The 14645-nt window shown below is 46.2% G+C and overlaps 1 protein-coding gene across 1 annotated transcript; it reads right to left on the bottom strand.

Annotated features, from left to right (window-relative positions):
• Positions 1 to 6065: 6065 nt before the first annotated feature.
• On the bottom strand, positions 6066 to 11761 carry cmpk2 (cytidine monophosphate (UMP-CMP) kinase 2, mitochondrial; the record flags this gene model as incomplete). The annotated part of the gene is made up of 6 exons (XM_080012000.1): positions 6066 to 6463; positions 8238 to 8471; positions 9088 to 9289; positions 10138 to 10252; positions 11084 to 11275; positions 11342 to 11761. 6 exons carry the CDS (start codon positions 11759 to 11761, stop codon positions 6343 to 6345), a joined length of 1284 nt encoding a protein of 427 aa, XP_079868126.1. The 3' UTR covers positions 6066 to 6342.
• Positions 11762 to 14645: the final 2884 nt, after the last annotated feature.

Raw genomic sequence — 14645 nt, forward strand, 5'->3', positions numbered from 1 at the left:
AGAGGGGGCAGCGGGGGCTAAAAATAGGGGGTACCCTAAAACAACAACAATGGAATTAATTGCCCAGATTTTTTTGGGGAGGAGAAGAAGAGGCTCCGGAGAGAAAGAGAGAGAGAGCGAGAGATATTGTGTGTCCTCCGTCTTGTTTGTTAGTGTGAAGCGTGTGTGTGCGCATATGTACACGTTATGGTCATATGGAGATAGACGGACGGACGGACGGAGGGACAGACAGACAGGCACACAGACAGACAGACAGACAGACAGACAGATAGATAGATAGATAGATAGATAGATAGATAGATAGATAGATAGATAGATAGATAGATAGATAGATAGATACACAATAACTGTTTTGTCACGCTCCTCCGCATCCTGAGTGGGGTTTTTTTTTTTTCGGGAGGCGGGGGTCTTCTGGGGGCCCCATGTGCCGCTTTTAATGAGATGGCACAGCAGTGTTTAAATATTTAACTGTTCCTGGTGAAGCCCCCCAGGGCAGAGCCAGAGCTGCAGAGGCTTTACACCACTTTCACCTTATTGTTGCTGTATCGAACCACCCCCCCCCCCCCCCCAAAAAAACAGATCAGCAAACAGGAGGCCCGGTCCTCGCCCGCATGTAGAACGGACATTTTGGATACACGGCTCGCTGTGTTTCAATACCCACTGTGCTTCACTACCCACCGTGCCTCCCCACCTACACACCTCCCCTCGCTCCACAGACACCCTGACGGGGAGTGAGCGTGCTGATGAAAGGCTGCTGAATTATACATTTGTTTTTGATGGGGAGATTTTTCAAATGTGATTCCCCCCCCCCCCCCCCCCCCGCGACTTCCAGCCAAATAATTCCGACCACCCACCCCGCCCGCCCGCCACCACCCTCCTTCCTTCCTCCCTTCCATTGTATGCCTCCTTTTCTTTCCACATTATACCGCGCTTTCTTATTTATTTATGGGCATTTCACCACAGATCAGTTCAACTCTCTTCTTTATCCTTTGCGTCTTGAAATCACGTCCCAACACACGCACGCACGCAAACACACACACACACCCACACACACACAAACACTCAAGAGTGGGTATTGGGGAGGGGGAGGGTGTGTCTGGCATCACCTGCTGTGTTCAGAGGGCGCGGCAGCGGCAGCGGTGGATCTGTCGTATTAGTGTGTGTCTGTGTCAGGACCTGCCAGCAGGAGAGAGAGAGAGAGAGAGAGAGAGAGAGAGAGAGAGAGAGAGAGAGAGAGAGAGAGAGAGAGGGTAGATAGATAGACAGACAGACAGACAGACAGACAGACAGACAGAAATAGTGAAGGTGATTGGGCAGATGTTACATGTACAAGTTTTTCCTGTGAACGCAGGTGGGAGAGTGGTGATATTCAATATGCAATAATATGAGAAAAACGCAATGAAATATTATTATATTATAATAATACATATTTAATATTTTTGATCGCACTGAACCATAGTGTTTTACCCAAACTCAGTTTAGCAATAAACATAGCCACTGGTTGAGTAGTTTACCATATCCCCCAAAACAACAACCCTGCAGTAGGCCTATCAGGCACCGATCTCATTGTGTGATGGACAGTCATTTTAAACCAATTACAATTTATTCACTTATTTTAATCACATTGCAATTTCCAAATTACTATTATTATCCAGGCACCCGAAAAGCTATTCACTGTGGTTGTGGTTGGCAGAGATTATGATCTATATATATATATGGACATCTATTTTAGGCTTGTTGCGGGGAATGTTACATATTTTGGGACGGTGGAATGTGTGTCATAAGCTGTACATGCCAGATGGAATGTTCCGCAGGGCGGGGCTGCGACCCACACATGGCAGAAGCCGCAGCGTCCCTCTCACCCTCCTTCCAACCCGTCGTCTCCTCCTCCTCCTCCTGCACTTCCTGCCCCTCCAGACCCCCAGTCAAAACAAGGACCAAACGCCAAACGCCCTCCCATCCCCGACCACGACAGCGCACCACCGCCCCCCCAAGCCCCTCCAGCACCGCCCGCCTGAAGGCAACAGTCGGCTCCCGTTCACCTGCCTCCTTTACGTTACCTCCAGTTATACGACGTCACATGACATCAAATGACATCACCCTGAATTGCATTACTTTACACTGAACGACATCACATTGCGGTACATTGCTTTCGATCGTTTCACATTACATCACGTTATATGACATTGCGTCACGTTGCATTATACCACATCGCATTACATCACATCACATTACATCACATTACATCACATCACATTGCAATGCAACGTATCTATTTTGTAGTGCGGTCTGTAGGTTTCCAGACAGTCAGTGCCATCAGTTCAGTCCTCCTCTGTTCCCTCTTTCCCCTCCTCCCTCGTCCCTCGTTTCCATACCTCTCGTCGCGCGTCGTGCCCAGCCGTGCCAGCTCCCCACCCCGCCCAGCCTCCCCCAGCCTCCACCCCCCCCTCGCACACCCACCCACTCACCAACCCCTGTAACACCCCAGTGCCCTCCGCCTGCACCTCCCCTCCCTCCCTCCAGCCCGCACTCATTATTAATGATGTGAGGGACAGCTTTCATTTGATCTATTACTTAGGATGGGACGCAGGACCCCCCCTCCCCCTCCCCCGATGGATCTTTAATTATTTCGTGAAGGGGGGGGGGGGGGGGGTGCGCTCTGTTGTGCAGATGAAATATTCAAGTTGAGGAGTGTAGTGCAAAGTGGCCCCATGCAGGGCGAGGTGTGTGTGTGTGTGTGTGTGTGTGTTTTGATGTGTGATTAGTTGTCTATAGGAGATTCTGTACTTTTGGTGTGTACCCTCCATGTGTGTGTGTGTGTGTGTGTGTGTGTGTGTGTGTGTGTGTGTGTGTGTGTGAGTGTGTGTGTGTGTGTTTGTGCATGTGTGCCTCCCAGTCTGTGTGTGTGCGTATTTATATGTGTATGTCCTTGTGTGTATACAGTTTGTCTTCCAATCCATGTGTGTGTGTGTGTGTTTTGATGTATATGTCGTTGTGTGTATGTGTTCCAGTCTATCTGAATGTGTGTCTTCCAGTCTGTGTGTGTGTGTGTGTGTGTGTGTGTGTGTGTGTGTGTGTGTGTGTGTGTGTGTGTGTGTGTGTGTGCGTGTGTGTGTGTGCTTGATTTTCAGTCCATGTGCATGTGTGTCATCCAGTCTGTGCGTGTGTCTTACAGTTGGAGTGTCTGTGTGTGTGTGAATGTTTTGATGTGTATGTCCTTGTGTGTATACCGTATGTGTCTTGCAGTCCATGCGTGTGTATGTCGTCGAGTTTGTGTGTGTGTGTGTGCGCGCGCGTGCGTGTTCGCGTGCATGTGTGTCTTAAAGTGTGTGTGCGCGTGCGCGTGCGTGTGTGTGTGTGTGTGTGTGTGTGTGTCCTCCTCAGACAAATCTTACTCTTTTTCCTGGCCTCTCTGCAGCGAGGTCGCGGACAGGAGTGTGTGAATTATTAACTTCTCTCTCGGAACAAACTCAAATTTTATTTTCACTTTCCCTACCTTCGTATTTTTGCATTTGAATGTATGTGAACACAGAATTTTTTTCAAAATAAATAAATAAATAATAATAATAATTATTATTATTATTAATAATAATAATAATAAAAATAAAGTTAAAACAACACAACATACCTTCATAACCTGTTTGTACAAATGCTCAGTGTAAGGGCTGGTGAATGGTCCATTAAGGCGTCATCTAAATGTAATGAACAAATGAATGAGTTTGCTTTTGGGGGCCAAGAACGACAAACCTTCAACAAACAGGCACATTCACAAATAAATCCAAAAATAAAAAAAACTTGACAACTTAAGTGCTTCTCCTTTGCTTTACTTTTGTAGCCTCGTTAAAGTGAAAATTTGTAAAAACTCTCGAGACAAGGAGGGGGGCGCGGTCTGGTGGTGGTGGTGGTGGTGGTGGTGGGGGGGGGGGGGGTTACCATGCTTACAATAATGGGCTTAAATTAAAGTTCAGCTCAACTGGGACTGAGTTCATGTAAAGAGAATATCATTGAGAAATGTCCGCTCTCCATTCTGCTCCGTCCTGTACTCTCCGGAGATATAACACAAATACAAACTAAAATAAAATAAAATAAATCAATACTGATGGCTATGTTATATCACGGAACTGGATATGTATAAATACGTCTACTTTCTGTACTCAAACAATCTGCATGAGCGTCATCTCTCTGGCACCTGTCAAGGGGTGGGATATGTTAGGCAGCAAGTGAACAGTCAGTTCTTGAAGTTGATGTGTTGGAAGCAGGAAAAATGGGCAAGCGTAAGGATCTGAGCCACTTTGACAAAGGCCACATTGTGATGTCTAGAAGACTGGGTCAGAGCATCTCCAAAACGACAGGTCTTGTGGGGCGTTCCCGGTATGCAGGGGTTGGTACCTACCAAAAGCGGTACGAGGAAGGACAACCTGGAAACCGGCAACAGGGCCATGGGCTCATTGATGCCGATGGCCGGGGGCGTGTGCGTTGCTTCCCTGTGGAGGAGATGGCACCGTGATGCACCATGGGAAGAAGGCAAGCCGGCGGAGACAGTGTTCTGCTCTGAAACCTTGCCCCCTGGCGTTCATGGTGATCTTAATTTGACACGTAGCGCCTTACTAAACATTGTTGCAGACCACGTACACCCCTCCGTGGGAGGAACATGACAAAGAGTTCAAGGTGTTGACTTGGCCTCCAGATTTCCCAGATCTCAATCCGACGGAGCATCTGTGGGACGTGCTGGAACCACAAGCCCGATCCGTGGGGGCCCCACCTCGCAACCCTCAGGACTTAAAGGATCTGCTGCTAACGTCTCGGTGCCAGATACCACAGGACACCTTCAGAGGTCTTGTGGAGTCCACGCCTCCACGGGTCAGAGCCGTTTTGGCAGCACGACCGACACGATATTAGGGCTAGGGGTTTTGATGTTGTGGCTGATTGGTGTAACAGCATAGACATTTTACCGTTGACCACCCCCCTCCGATGTATACAGTATATAAAAATCCACGTTCCATAAACAGGATGTTTGAATCCAGTGTGAGGTAATGCGTGACGGCAGAGGCATGCATCCACAGCAGCAGCATTCCCATCAGTGAAACATTGAAGTGATGTAAATGCAGTAGTAGGAGTAACCTGTGAACTTTTGTGTGTGTGTGTGTGTGTGTGTGTGTGTCAGTGGAATGACAGTGATATACAGCGCTCCATTAATTGCCATATGAGCGGGGTCTGCCGGAGCGAGTGGCTCAGTGCTAATGCTGTGCAGTAAAAAGAGAGAGAGAGGGAGGGAGAGAGAGGGAGAGACGGGTCACTCCGCCTTCTCCGGCACAAAGATCATCATTATTAAAAACCCTCCGATTAATCTTCACACACAAACACAAACAGCACGCCCACACACACACACACGCACACGCACGCACACACACACACACACACACACACACACACACACACACACACACACCTCCTCCTCCTCCTCTAGTGTGCTGGTGTGTGGAAGTAGTACTCTAATACCCTGACACAAAAATACTCTGAAAGTACCACATTGACCTTTCTGCTGAAGTAGAAGTACTTGTCGTCACATCCAGTTCCCTGATCCCACACAGCCTCTAACGCCACATCCAGTGTCTGCTGGAGCGATTTTTTTGGAGATGGTGCTCGTGCAGATGGTGGTTCCCTGGTCCCCAGTCCCTGACCCGCCAGCCCCGCCCACTTTTTAAAAACCAAAAATGAAACGAAATCGAAATTGAGGATGACTATCAGGCTATGATCATCGTTTACAAATATATACAAACATAGATATGAGTCCAGAGTGTTTTCCTCTTGCTTCCGCTTGTTTTTGATAGCGTAAAGAGTAGAGATGTTGGGTTTGAAATGTAACGGAGTAAAGGTCGAAAGTCCCCACAGTAGAACATATATGAAGTAAAAAAAAAATGTATTGAAGTAAAGAAACCAAGCTACTTTCCACAACTGGACGATCACCAATACAGCAAACCCGAAATCACACAATAATATATATATATATATATATATATATATATAGCTTTATTGTAGAGCAGAGCTTTCAATGACAGGTCACAACCACAGTTTGATAACATTTATAATTATTTTAACTGCACAAGAAACACAGAAAACAAGTGTTTTACCTGAATATAAATGTATGCATGCATACATACATATAAACACACTAATGCACGTGCATGAACATATATTTGGGATTTTACTGAGTAGCGCGGGTCTCTGGCCCTGCAACCTGCAGTGATTATTACACGAATAGAATCGGTTCAGCCCGCAGCGTCTTACTGCCATCTGGCGGCGGGCAGCGGTACTGCAGCGGGGGCGCCGCAGAGCTGCTGTTCACAGGCTGCAGTGGCTCCTAATTAAAAGCAGCACTTGTTGCAGCACTTTGTCTGCAGAAGGACCTGCATCCACGCTGACACAAGCAGGGCCTCTTATCCTGCGATAAGCCTCCTCCGCTCTGCCGACAGACACACACACACACACACACACACACACACACACACACACACACACACACACACACACACACACAGATGTGTATATACACAAGTTAGTTAAGAACCAGCAATAGCTCAGAAACTGACACTACGACTGAAGTGGAAAAATAAATGCATGCACTGCATGTAAGGGATGATGTGCAGCCAGCCAGTCAAAATAACCCCCCCCCCCGGCATCACTCTGAAGGGGGTTATTTTACGATAATGACCGGCCGGCTCCACATTATCCCGCTTATTACAGGGCTGCTTACTAAATAAATGAATACATTGAGACCGGGATATCAATTAGAAATTAGACGTCCGGGGATTCCGATATCCACGTCTGCACGCGTCTCTTCAGGTCACAAAACGGCGCCACCAGCCGATGAATCCAGACGGAGAAGCAAGGGCGTCGCCGGTGGCAACGGTCATTATGAACAGATCAGCGGTCGCTATTCGGAAAAACAACCGACCGCTGGCCGCCGCCGTCGACCAATCGGAGCGGAGCGCGCCACGCGACTTCTGGAAAGTTGGTGCTGCGGCGCTCAGCCGTGCCGCTTGACTGGCGCTGACAGTGATGAAACACCGAACATCTCAAAAACACATGTGAGGAACGACGCAGATGGCTCGACGCGGAACTGCTTCCCCCACCCCCCCAGATGCAAAAAAAAAATGAACGATGGCCCTCGTGTACGACGGAACTCCCCCCCCCCACCTCCCTCCCTCCCTCTCTCTCTCCCTCCCTCCCTCTCTCCCTCTCTCTCTCTCTCTCCCCCTCTCTCATCTCCTCCCTCCATCTCCTCCCGGTCCAACAGCTGATGAATGGGGGGCGGCCATCGACCAGTCGCCCGGCCTCGTGCCGCTGGGTTCAGAGCGCTCTTAATGGAGCAGAGCAACTGGGAAACTAATCAGCTGTTCCTCCCACCCCGCCCCTCCTCCCCCCCTCCTCCCCCCTCCCCCATGGGACGGTAATTGATTGTTAAGTGTTTGATGGGTCAGACTAAGACGGAGGATACCTGACTCATTGAAACGCGCGGTACGGTCAGTACGCCAATGAGTGTGTGCGTGTGCGTGTGTGCGTGTGTGTGTGTGCGTGTGCGTGTGCGTAACTATGTTCCTGGGAGCTCCTTCCAGAACATCGGATAATCACTCCATCCCCGTACAGAAGCAGCTGCTTTCTTAACAAATTGCGCCCATTCATCACGCGTCGGGTGGATCTAATCTGTGAAGTATGTTGTTTTTGTCTTCTATCATCTGTTTGCCGCCAGAGCGCGGCCGCTCCGTCAGTGTCCTCTCCCGCTCCGTGCGCGGGAAAAACCTACGAGCGCGGAATGTCAAGTCGGTTTGTCGCACCGTCTCGCGACGCCGCGCGACCTGATTCAAAGAGAGAAGCCCGGCCTTGTTTCTTTCCGGGGGGTTTTTTTTGTTTTTTTTGGTCAGAACCTCTCGAGGAAGTGATCTCTCGGAGTAAAGCGATGTCGCAATACGGAATTCTGATGTGACTGAACTGAAGAACTCGGACCTTTGGCGCAGAACTGTCACCTGTCACTACTTCATGATGTTGTTAAATTACTGAGGTTGAAGTTAGAATCATCTCTTTTTCTCAGGATTCTGCCGACTCGGAATCATTAAAGTCGGGATTCCGAGAATAAATAAATGTAATTCTGGGTGTGAAACTCGTGTATGGGGGTTAAGCAACCGACCCGTGTGGGTTTGAGAATAATGTGTTTGTACATGCTTCGGAGAGAGACTGACCTCAGCCTGAAGAGCCGGTTGTGGTCCAGCTCCTGCTCCTCCCTGGTCTGGTCTTCACCTCTGCCCTTCATCCTCCTCTTCCTCTCCTCTGGGTCCAAGGTGAGCAGGACCACCAGGCTGGGCCGCAGGAGGTCCTGGGGCCAGGCGTAGACCTCGGACCCCTCCGGAGGGAGTTGGCCCACCGGGCCGCTCACCGCCGTGGCGATGGCGTAGGCCGCCGTGCTGTGCCAAAACCTGGAGGGCGGGTGAGGGATGACGGATACGTGGTAGCGGTGCACGACGCGCGAACGATTCGGTCGTGGCGAACAAAATGGCAAAGTGACTCGGGAGTTGAGAAGTCGGTGACTGGGTCACTGCGGCCGGACGCAGGCGTTCACAGGGGTTCGTGAATCTCTATTTGGTGAAGGAGAGCAGCCGAAAAAGCCACGTCAGCCTCTTAAGAGCGAGAGAGCGAATCTTCGACTCGCAAACGGAAAATAATGACTCGGGACCAAATTGATGTGGAAAAAAAAGTCCAGGGCATGAGGCGTAATTCATAATTGAATTTGACCGATTTACGTCCTTTTTGTTCCACCAAAAAAAAAACAACTGCGACAGAATGAAATGATTCTCCGTGAACGATGGCGAATTCCATTCCCAACGCAGAACCGAGCCTGACTTTTCGGATTCCGGTTCATCGTTCCGGAAGTCCTCCCCCTCTCACCGTGCCTGACAGCGACAGCATTTTTTTTTTTTTTTTTTACAGAGTGACTCAGGTAGCGACTCTCAAATCAAGAGCCAAACTTTTCATCATCGCTCGCGGGCGGCGAGGAGGCAAACGCGAACACGTGGTTGGTGGAGCTGGCCTCACCTGTCCAGGACGACAGGCCTGTGCGCGGCCTCCCGGTCTATCTGCGCGGCCGTGATGTAGTTCCCCAGGGCGTAGAAGGCCCGGCGGAGGAGGGGCGGCTCCCGGTCGAAGACGGTCCTCCAGGGGGCCAGGCTCTGGGGAGGGGACCGCAGCAGGGCGGCCCCGAGAGCCTCCCGCAGGGACCCCGTCAGGGTGGTCTTCCCTGCCACGGAGGGACGGAGACGGAGGAAAGCGTCACAGACAGGGAAGAGCGTGGTGCTCAACCTTGGGGATGCGGGACATTTCTAAGACTGATGTATTGATTGATTTGACTGATGTATTGGAATAAAAAATAAAGTTCAATTGGTTTGAAAAACATCATTGTTTCGATATCATCAATTTGGAGATTATCCTTGATATAATGAAAGTGTGAAACTCAAATTCATATGAAGCTGTTTTAATCCACAATGTGGAATATCAGAACTTCGACCAGTATTGCAGTCGTGTAACACAGGCTTGAGAGTAGGTTGATAAGGTAAAAGAAAAATTGCTTTCAGTGGTGGCAGCTCCAGAATAATAATAAATGGGGAAAAATCAGAGAAATTTTCACACTTGCCTTTTGCTGTTTTACTGATAAATTGGGGACCTAAATAACGGGTGAACAGGTCAAAAACTCTGAAGAACCTGTGTTCTCAAGGGTTTTTTTATCAACTTATTTGCTGCAGATGAAAGGGTGTTTATATATATTTATATATATATGTATATATACAGTATATATACAGTAGGTATATACTGTACCTAGGTATGTATATACAGTGTAGTGTATATATGTGGAACCTTTCAGAATTTCTAAAATAATGCCTGAGCCGCCTGCCAGCTCCAATATAAACCAATTTTTATTTACTTGAGACTTCTGAGGCCACGCTGCAATAAATCCCATTAAAACGAAGCCCGTTAGGCACTAACAGCATTAGCAGAGAAAGTTTGTCATCGCTTCAGGAAGACTTGTATACATCAAGCTGCTCCAGCGCTGGTGGATGCGCTGTAATAATGTTCTATAATTCTATCAACCTGTAGCGTCCAGCCCTTCGATTACGACCACAGGGAAGCCTGGACTGTGTCCAGACCTCGGCCTCTGCTCCAGGAGCTCCAGCACCGGCCTGGACTCTGGCATGAGGTCACCACACTGCGGGCAAAAGCAGTTTGGAGAGTCGGATCACTGGGAAGGCTTTGGGCAGAAGGAGACGACATAAAAATGTGCGACGGATGAAAAACAAATGTACGCCATACATACAGTATGTACTGCGTGCAACTGCACTGATAACTTAAGGGAGGGGTTTCCAAAAGGAGGTCCGCAGGCCCCTATGGATGCGTGATGGAGATACAGGGAGTCCGCAGTGAAACATATTTTTCAGTTAGATTGTATGTTATTTAGATGTCTTTTTTTTTTAACAAAGTATACAGTCACTCTGAAAAAGGAACTTTGTTTAGTTCATTTTTGTTGTAAAATTTGTACTTTCTGTCAGCAACATGTAGATGTTATATGTGTGCAGCCGAATTTTGCCTCATTCAAAGCTAATTCTTTGGGGAGAAAAAAACTCACCGGGACTCACATAACAATACATTCATACTTTTAACTCACATAACCTCAGTTTGAGTGTGACCGTGTGTGACCATGGAATGAGACTCCAGCCCTGAGCTCAATAACCATTAACAACCAAATAACACACCAGGAAGGATGGATCCTGAATACAAGCTGGAGTTCAGGTCTGAAAAGGAAAAACTCCACAAACTTTCACACTCAAAATACAGGTTTTTGAATCCTGGAAATAATTATAATACATCTAAGAGCCTGGAAATGCTGGTAAAGACCTGAGTTAAGGGATGGAAAATGACAAATAGGCCTATCTCCAAGAACTCATGCGTGTTATTCCCCTCTCAACCAGGTGAGGGCACCATTGCCAGAACATGCAGAGACATTATGCCGACAAGAAATAAAAACAAGAAATGTCCAAACCTCCTCCAGAACTTTTTGAGCCTCCGTGAGAGAGTAGAAGACATCCGAGTTCCTGATGTTGAGAGCGGCTGGGTGTGGTCCAGGGCTCTGGGAAGGAACCACATAGTATCTCTGTGAACCTTCTGCCATCTTCTGGTTCTCCTCTGCAGAGGAGGGCCACAGGTGCTGGCACCACTGGGATCCTGGACCTGGATCATCTCCTCCTCCTCCTCCTCCTCCTCCTCCTCCTCCTCCTCCTCCTCCCCGGTAGGAGCACACCAACAACGGATCACCGTGGGCCACCATGTCCCTCAACACCATCTCGGTCACGGAGGAGGACCGAGACGGCTCTTTTAGGAAAAACCCCTTGAGGAGAGAGCCCTGGACGTCGGGCAGGACGGAGAACATGGTCAGGACTTGACACGCGGGAGGCAACTTTGCCACCAGCTTGTCCCTCAAGGTCCAGTGGAACTTGGCAGCGTGGACTCTGTCTTCACCGTGGACGAACAGAGAGTAGCATCGTCCGGGGTCAGGGTGGCAAAGGTCTTGGAAGGGGTCGGGTTCCTCCGCCTCCGCCGGGGGCTTCTCTCGGAGGCCAAAGTGGAGAAGTCCTGCGGATCTCCCTCCGGGGTCCAGCTGGACCGAGAAGACCCGAGAGGACCACTGAGCCAGGAGAAGCGGCATGGTGCGCCTGGCCATGGGGTTGAGAACTGAAGTGAAGGGAAGGGGAGAAGGGAGAGGAGGCTTGGTTTCTCTGAGGTAAGAGTGAAACGAAACCTATGGTGCTTTGAGTGGTGAAAATGAAACTGAAAGTGAAGAAGAAGCAGATTAACTGTTTGCACAACTCTCAAAATAGTTATCCTTATTTATAGATCTATACATATATTTAATAATCATGTCAACATTTTGCATGTTTTAAATTTAGATTATCTTTACTTATCTTTTTTGATGACTATAGTATTTATTTAATCTCCACTTATCCGTATATATGTTTTTAACTACAACGTTTATTTTTTTTCTGTTTTAATTTGAGGTCATCTGTGTTTGTATGTCTTCATATATGTATATGTTTGCACATACAGTTTGGGATGGAGAAATATGATACTCGGTCAAGTACAACAGTGGGAATAGAGACCCGCTTGACCCCTAGAGTGCGCCATTGCAAACCAGTGTAAATCTAAAACTCAGTTGAAATGAATGAAAAGAGCAATTTTCTGGAACAAAAAACAACTACCTTTAATACCTGCTGTCACAGTGTTAGTAGAGACAGGGAGAAAGCAACTGTACAGTTTCCAAAATAGGCCATTTAACATTTCTTCTTTATTTATTTATTTTTTAACTTTTTCTTTACATCGTCGTTAGGGTCGTTGGTTGATCTTTAATCTGGTTCGGTACCAAATATGGACTTTCACAATATCTTAAAAAAATACAGAAAAAAAAAAAAAAAAAGAAAGCAAGAAATCAGTAAACACAGAAATATGTCTTCCCTCTTACAAAGATGCAGGGTTGAGGTTGTTTCAATAAAGTTGTTTAACCAAAACGAAAAAACGCCCCGATAAAGCAAAAGTACAAAGACGACAAAGCAAAGAGTGACGTAGAAAAAAGCAAAAAAGGTACACGTGAAGGCAGCGCTACTGAAGGGCTGAAAGACCAAACCAAGCGATTCTCCACCAACACAAGATAAGAAATTACGATTTTGTCTAAAAGATAAAAATAAAATGAGATAAAAATAGCGGTGGTGACGGATGCTACATTTGTAAATAACCGTTGAAGCTACAATATTGTAATTTTCTTCTAAACACAGAGTAGTTACGGAGAGCATGCAACGTCATCTCTTTGACACGACAGGTAATTCAATATACAGCAAGAACAGCCCAAATTAAGTCAAACGAACAGAAAAAATAAAAATAAAAAAGTTGCTTTTCTGCTATCAAGGGTCAAATATCTACGTTTTGAGTTTTAGCGGCAAAATCTCAAGCTCATGCAAAGCCTTGTTAGCCCTGGTGTGGAAAAACAACAACAAAAAACCAGCTTCTGTGAAGTGATATCTGTGATTAGAATAATTTGGCCCTTTACATTTGTTTGCATAATAAAGTTTGAAAAAAGCCAGTTTTTCCAAATAAAACCCTGGTTCATGCATTTATACTTGATCTGGATGAAATATTTCCATTTGTGCCCTTTTTGATGAATTACACTCGAAACGCAAAAAAAAAAAAAAAAAAAAAGTGAAATTTTGAATAGAATTCAAAATGAAATCGAACCATTTTGAAATCTACGTTTTGAGCCTGGACTGGACCGGATGGCTTCACGGTGACATTTTAGAGACAAATTTAAATATTTTGTCATTTTACTCACTCCACACATAAAAATAAAACCGAAGTCGCAGACAGAACTTGGAAATTTTCACTGACATTGATTAAAACCACGTTAGAACCTTATCCACCTCCCCAAAATATCACTATTTCCAGGTTTCAAAACTCCCCTCCGCGTAACGTAAAAAATGTAATCTGCTTGGCACGATTGTCATACGAACAACAACTAAAAGCTTCTGGAGTTAGGTTATTATTAATTATTATTATTATTATTATTATTATTATTATGCTCTGAGGGTGGGAGGTTAATTTGAATTGAATTGAATTAACTAGCTGTGATATTTAAACTGTCATAGTCAAGCAGTTGGCAAAAAGGTTAATAAAAAAAAAAACAAAAAAACAAAAAAACAATGGCGACAGGTGAGATACTTAAACAGATTTAAGGCTAAAAACTCCACCTGTTGAAAGTTGACTGAATGACGATGAATGACAATGTTCCTCAGAATTCATGCTACATGGACATTGGATGGTGAAAGACGCCCAATGATGGATGAAATAATATTAACATTATTATTATTATTATTATTATTGTTGTTGTTAATAATAATAATGGGATGGAATGGCTGTAATTACAGTAAAATAAAAGCTCCGTGATTTTTCTGCTTTACAACATATCTACAAATGAAAAGAACTGCGCTAAGGGTCGCTCCAGAAGAATAACATAACAAAGATCCGCTCAAATTTTGGAAATTATGAAAACATTTAACGAAAACGAATCGCTCGATAGCTGTTCTATAGAAACTACGGTGGCTGAAATGCGACAATAAGTTTCTGCCAGTAAGCAATTTCTTGGACAGGTGAAAATGGTCGTATTTCTTAGATACCCATGACGCCCCCGCCCCCTGAAAATAACGATGACAAATAGAAAACAGTTTCCTGAATTACTCCCTGAAAAACAATAAATTCTAAGTTGCCTCTATGCTGTAGCGTGGCGGTGAATCTGGAACTTTTTTGCGACTTCATTTGTTTCTTCCTAACGTCACGGGATGGCACGTCTCGATAAAGCAAAACAATAACAAATAAAGAAAAAAAGATAGTAATAATAATAATAATAATAATGTACAAACTTGCATAGATAAAGTGATATAGAGCAGCTTCTTTAAATATTGTGCCCCCAAAGATTTTGACATTCTTTTTCTTTTTCTTTTAATAATAAATATTGTGTCGTTGAGTCCGTCGTCCCTGCCCGTGGTGGTGTTTGCTCCGTCAGG

The sequence above is a fragment of the Zeus faber genome, assembly GCF_960531495.2.
Source record: "Zeus faber genome assembly, chromosome: 13".
NCBI classification, from domain to species: Eukaryota; Metazoa; Chordata; class Actinopteri; order Zeiformes; family Zeidae; genus Zeus; species Zeus faber.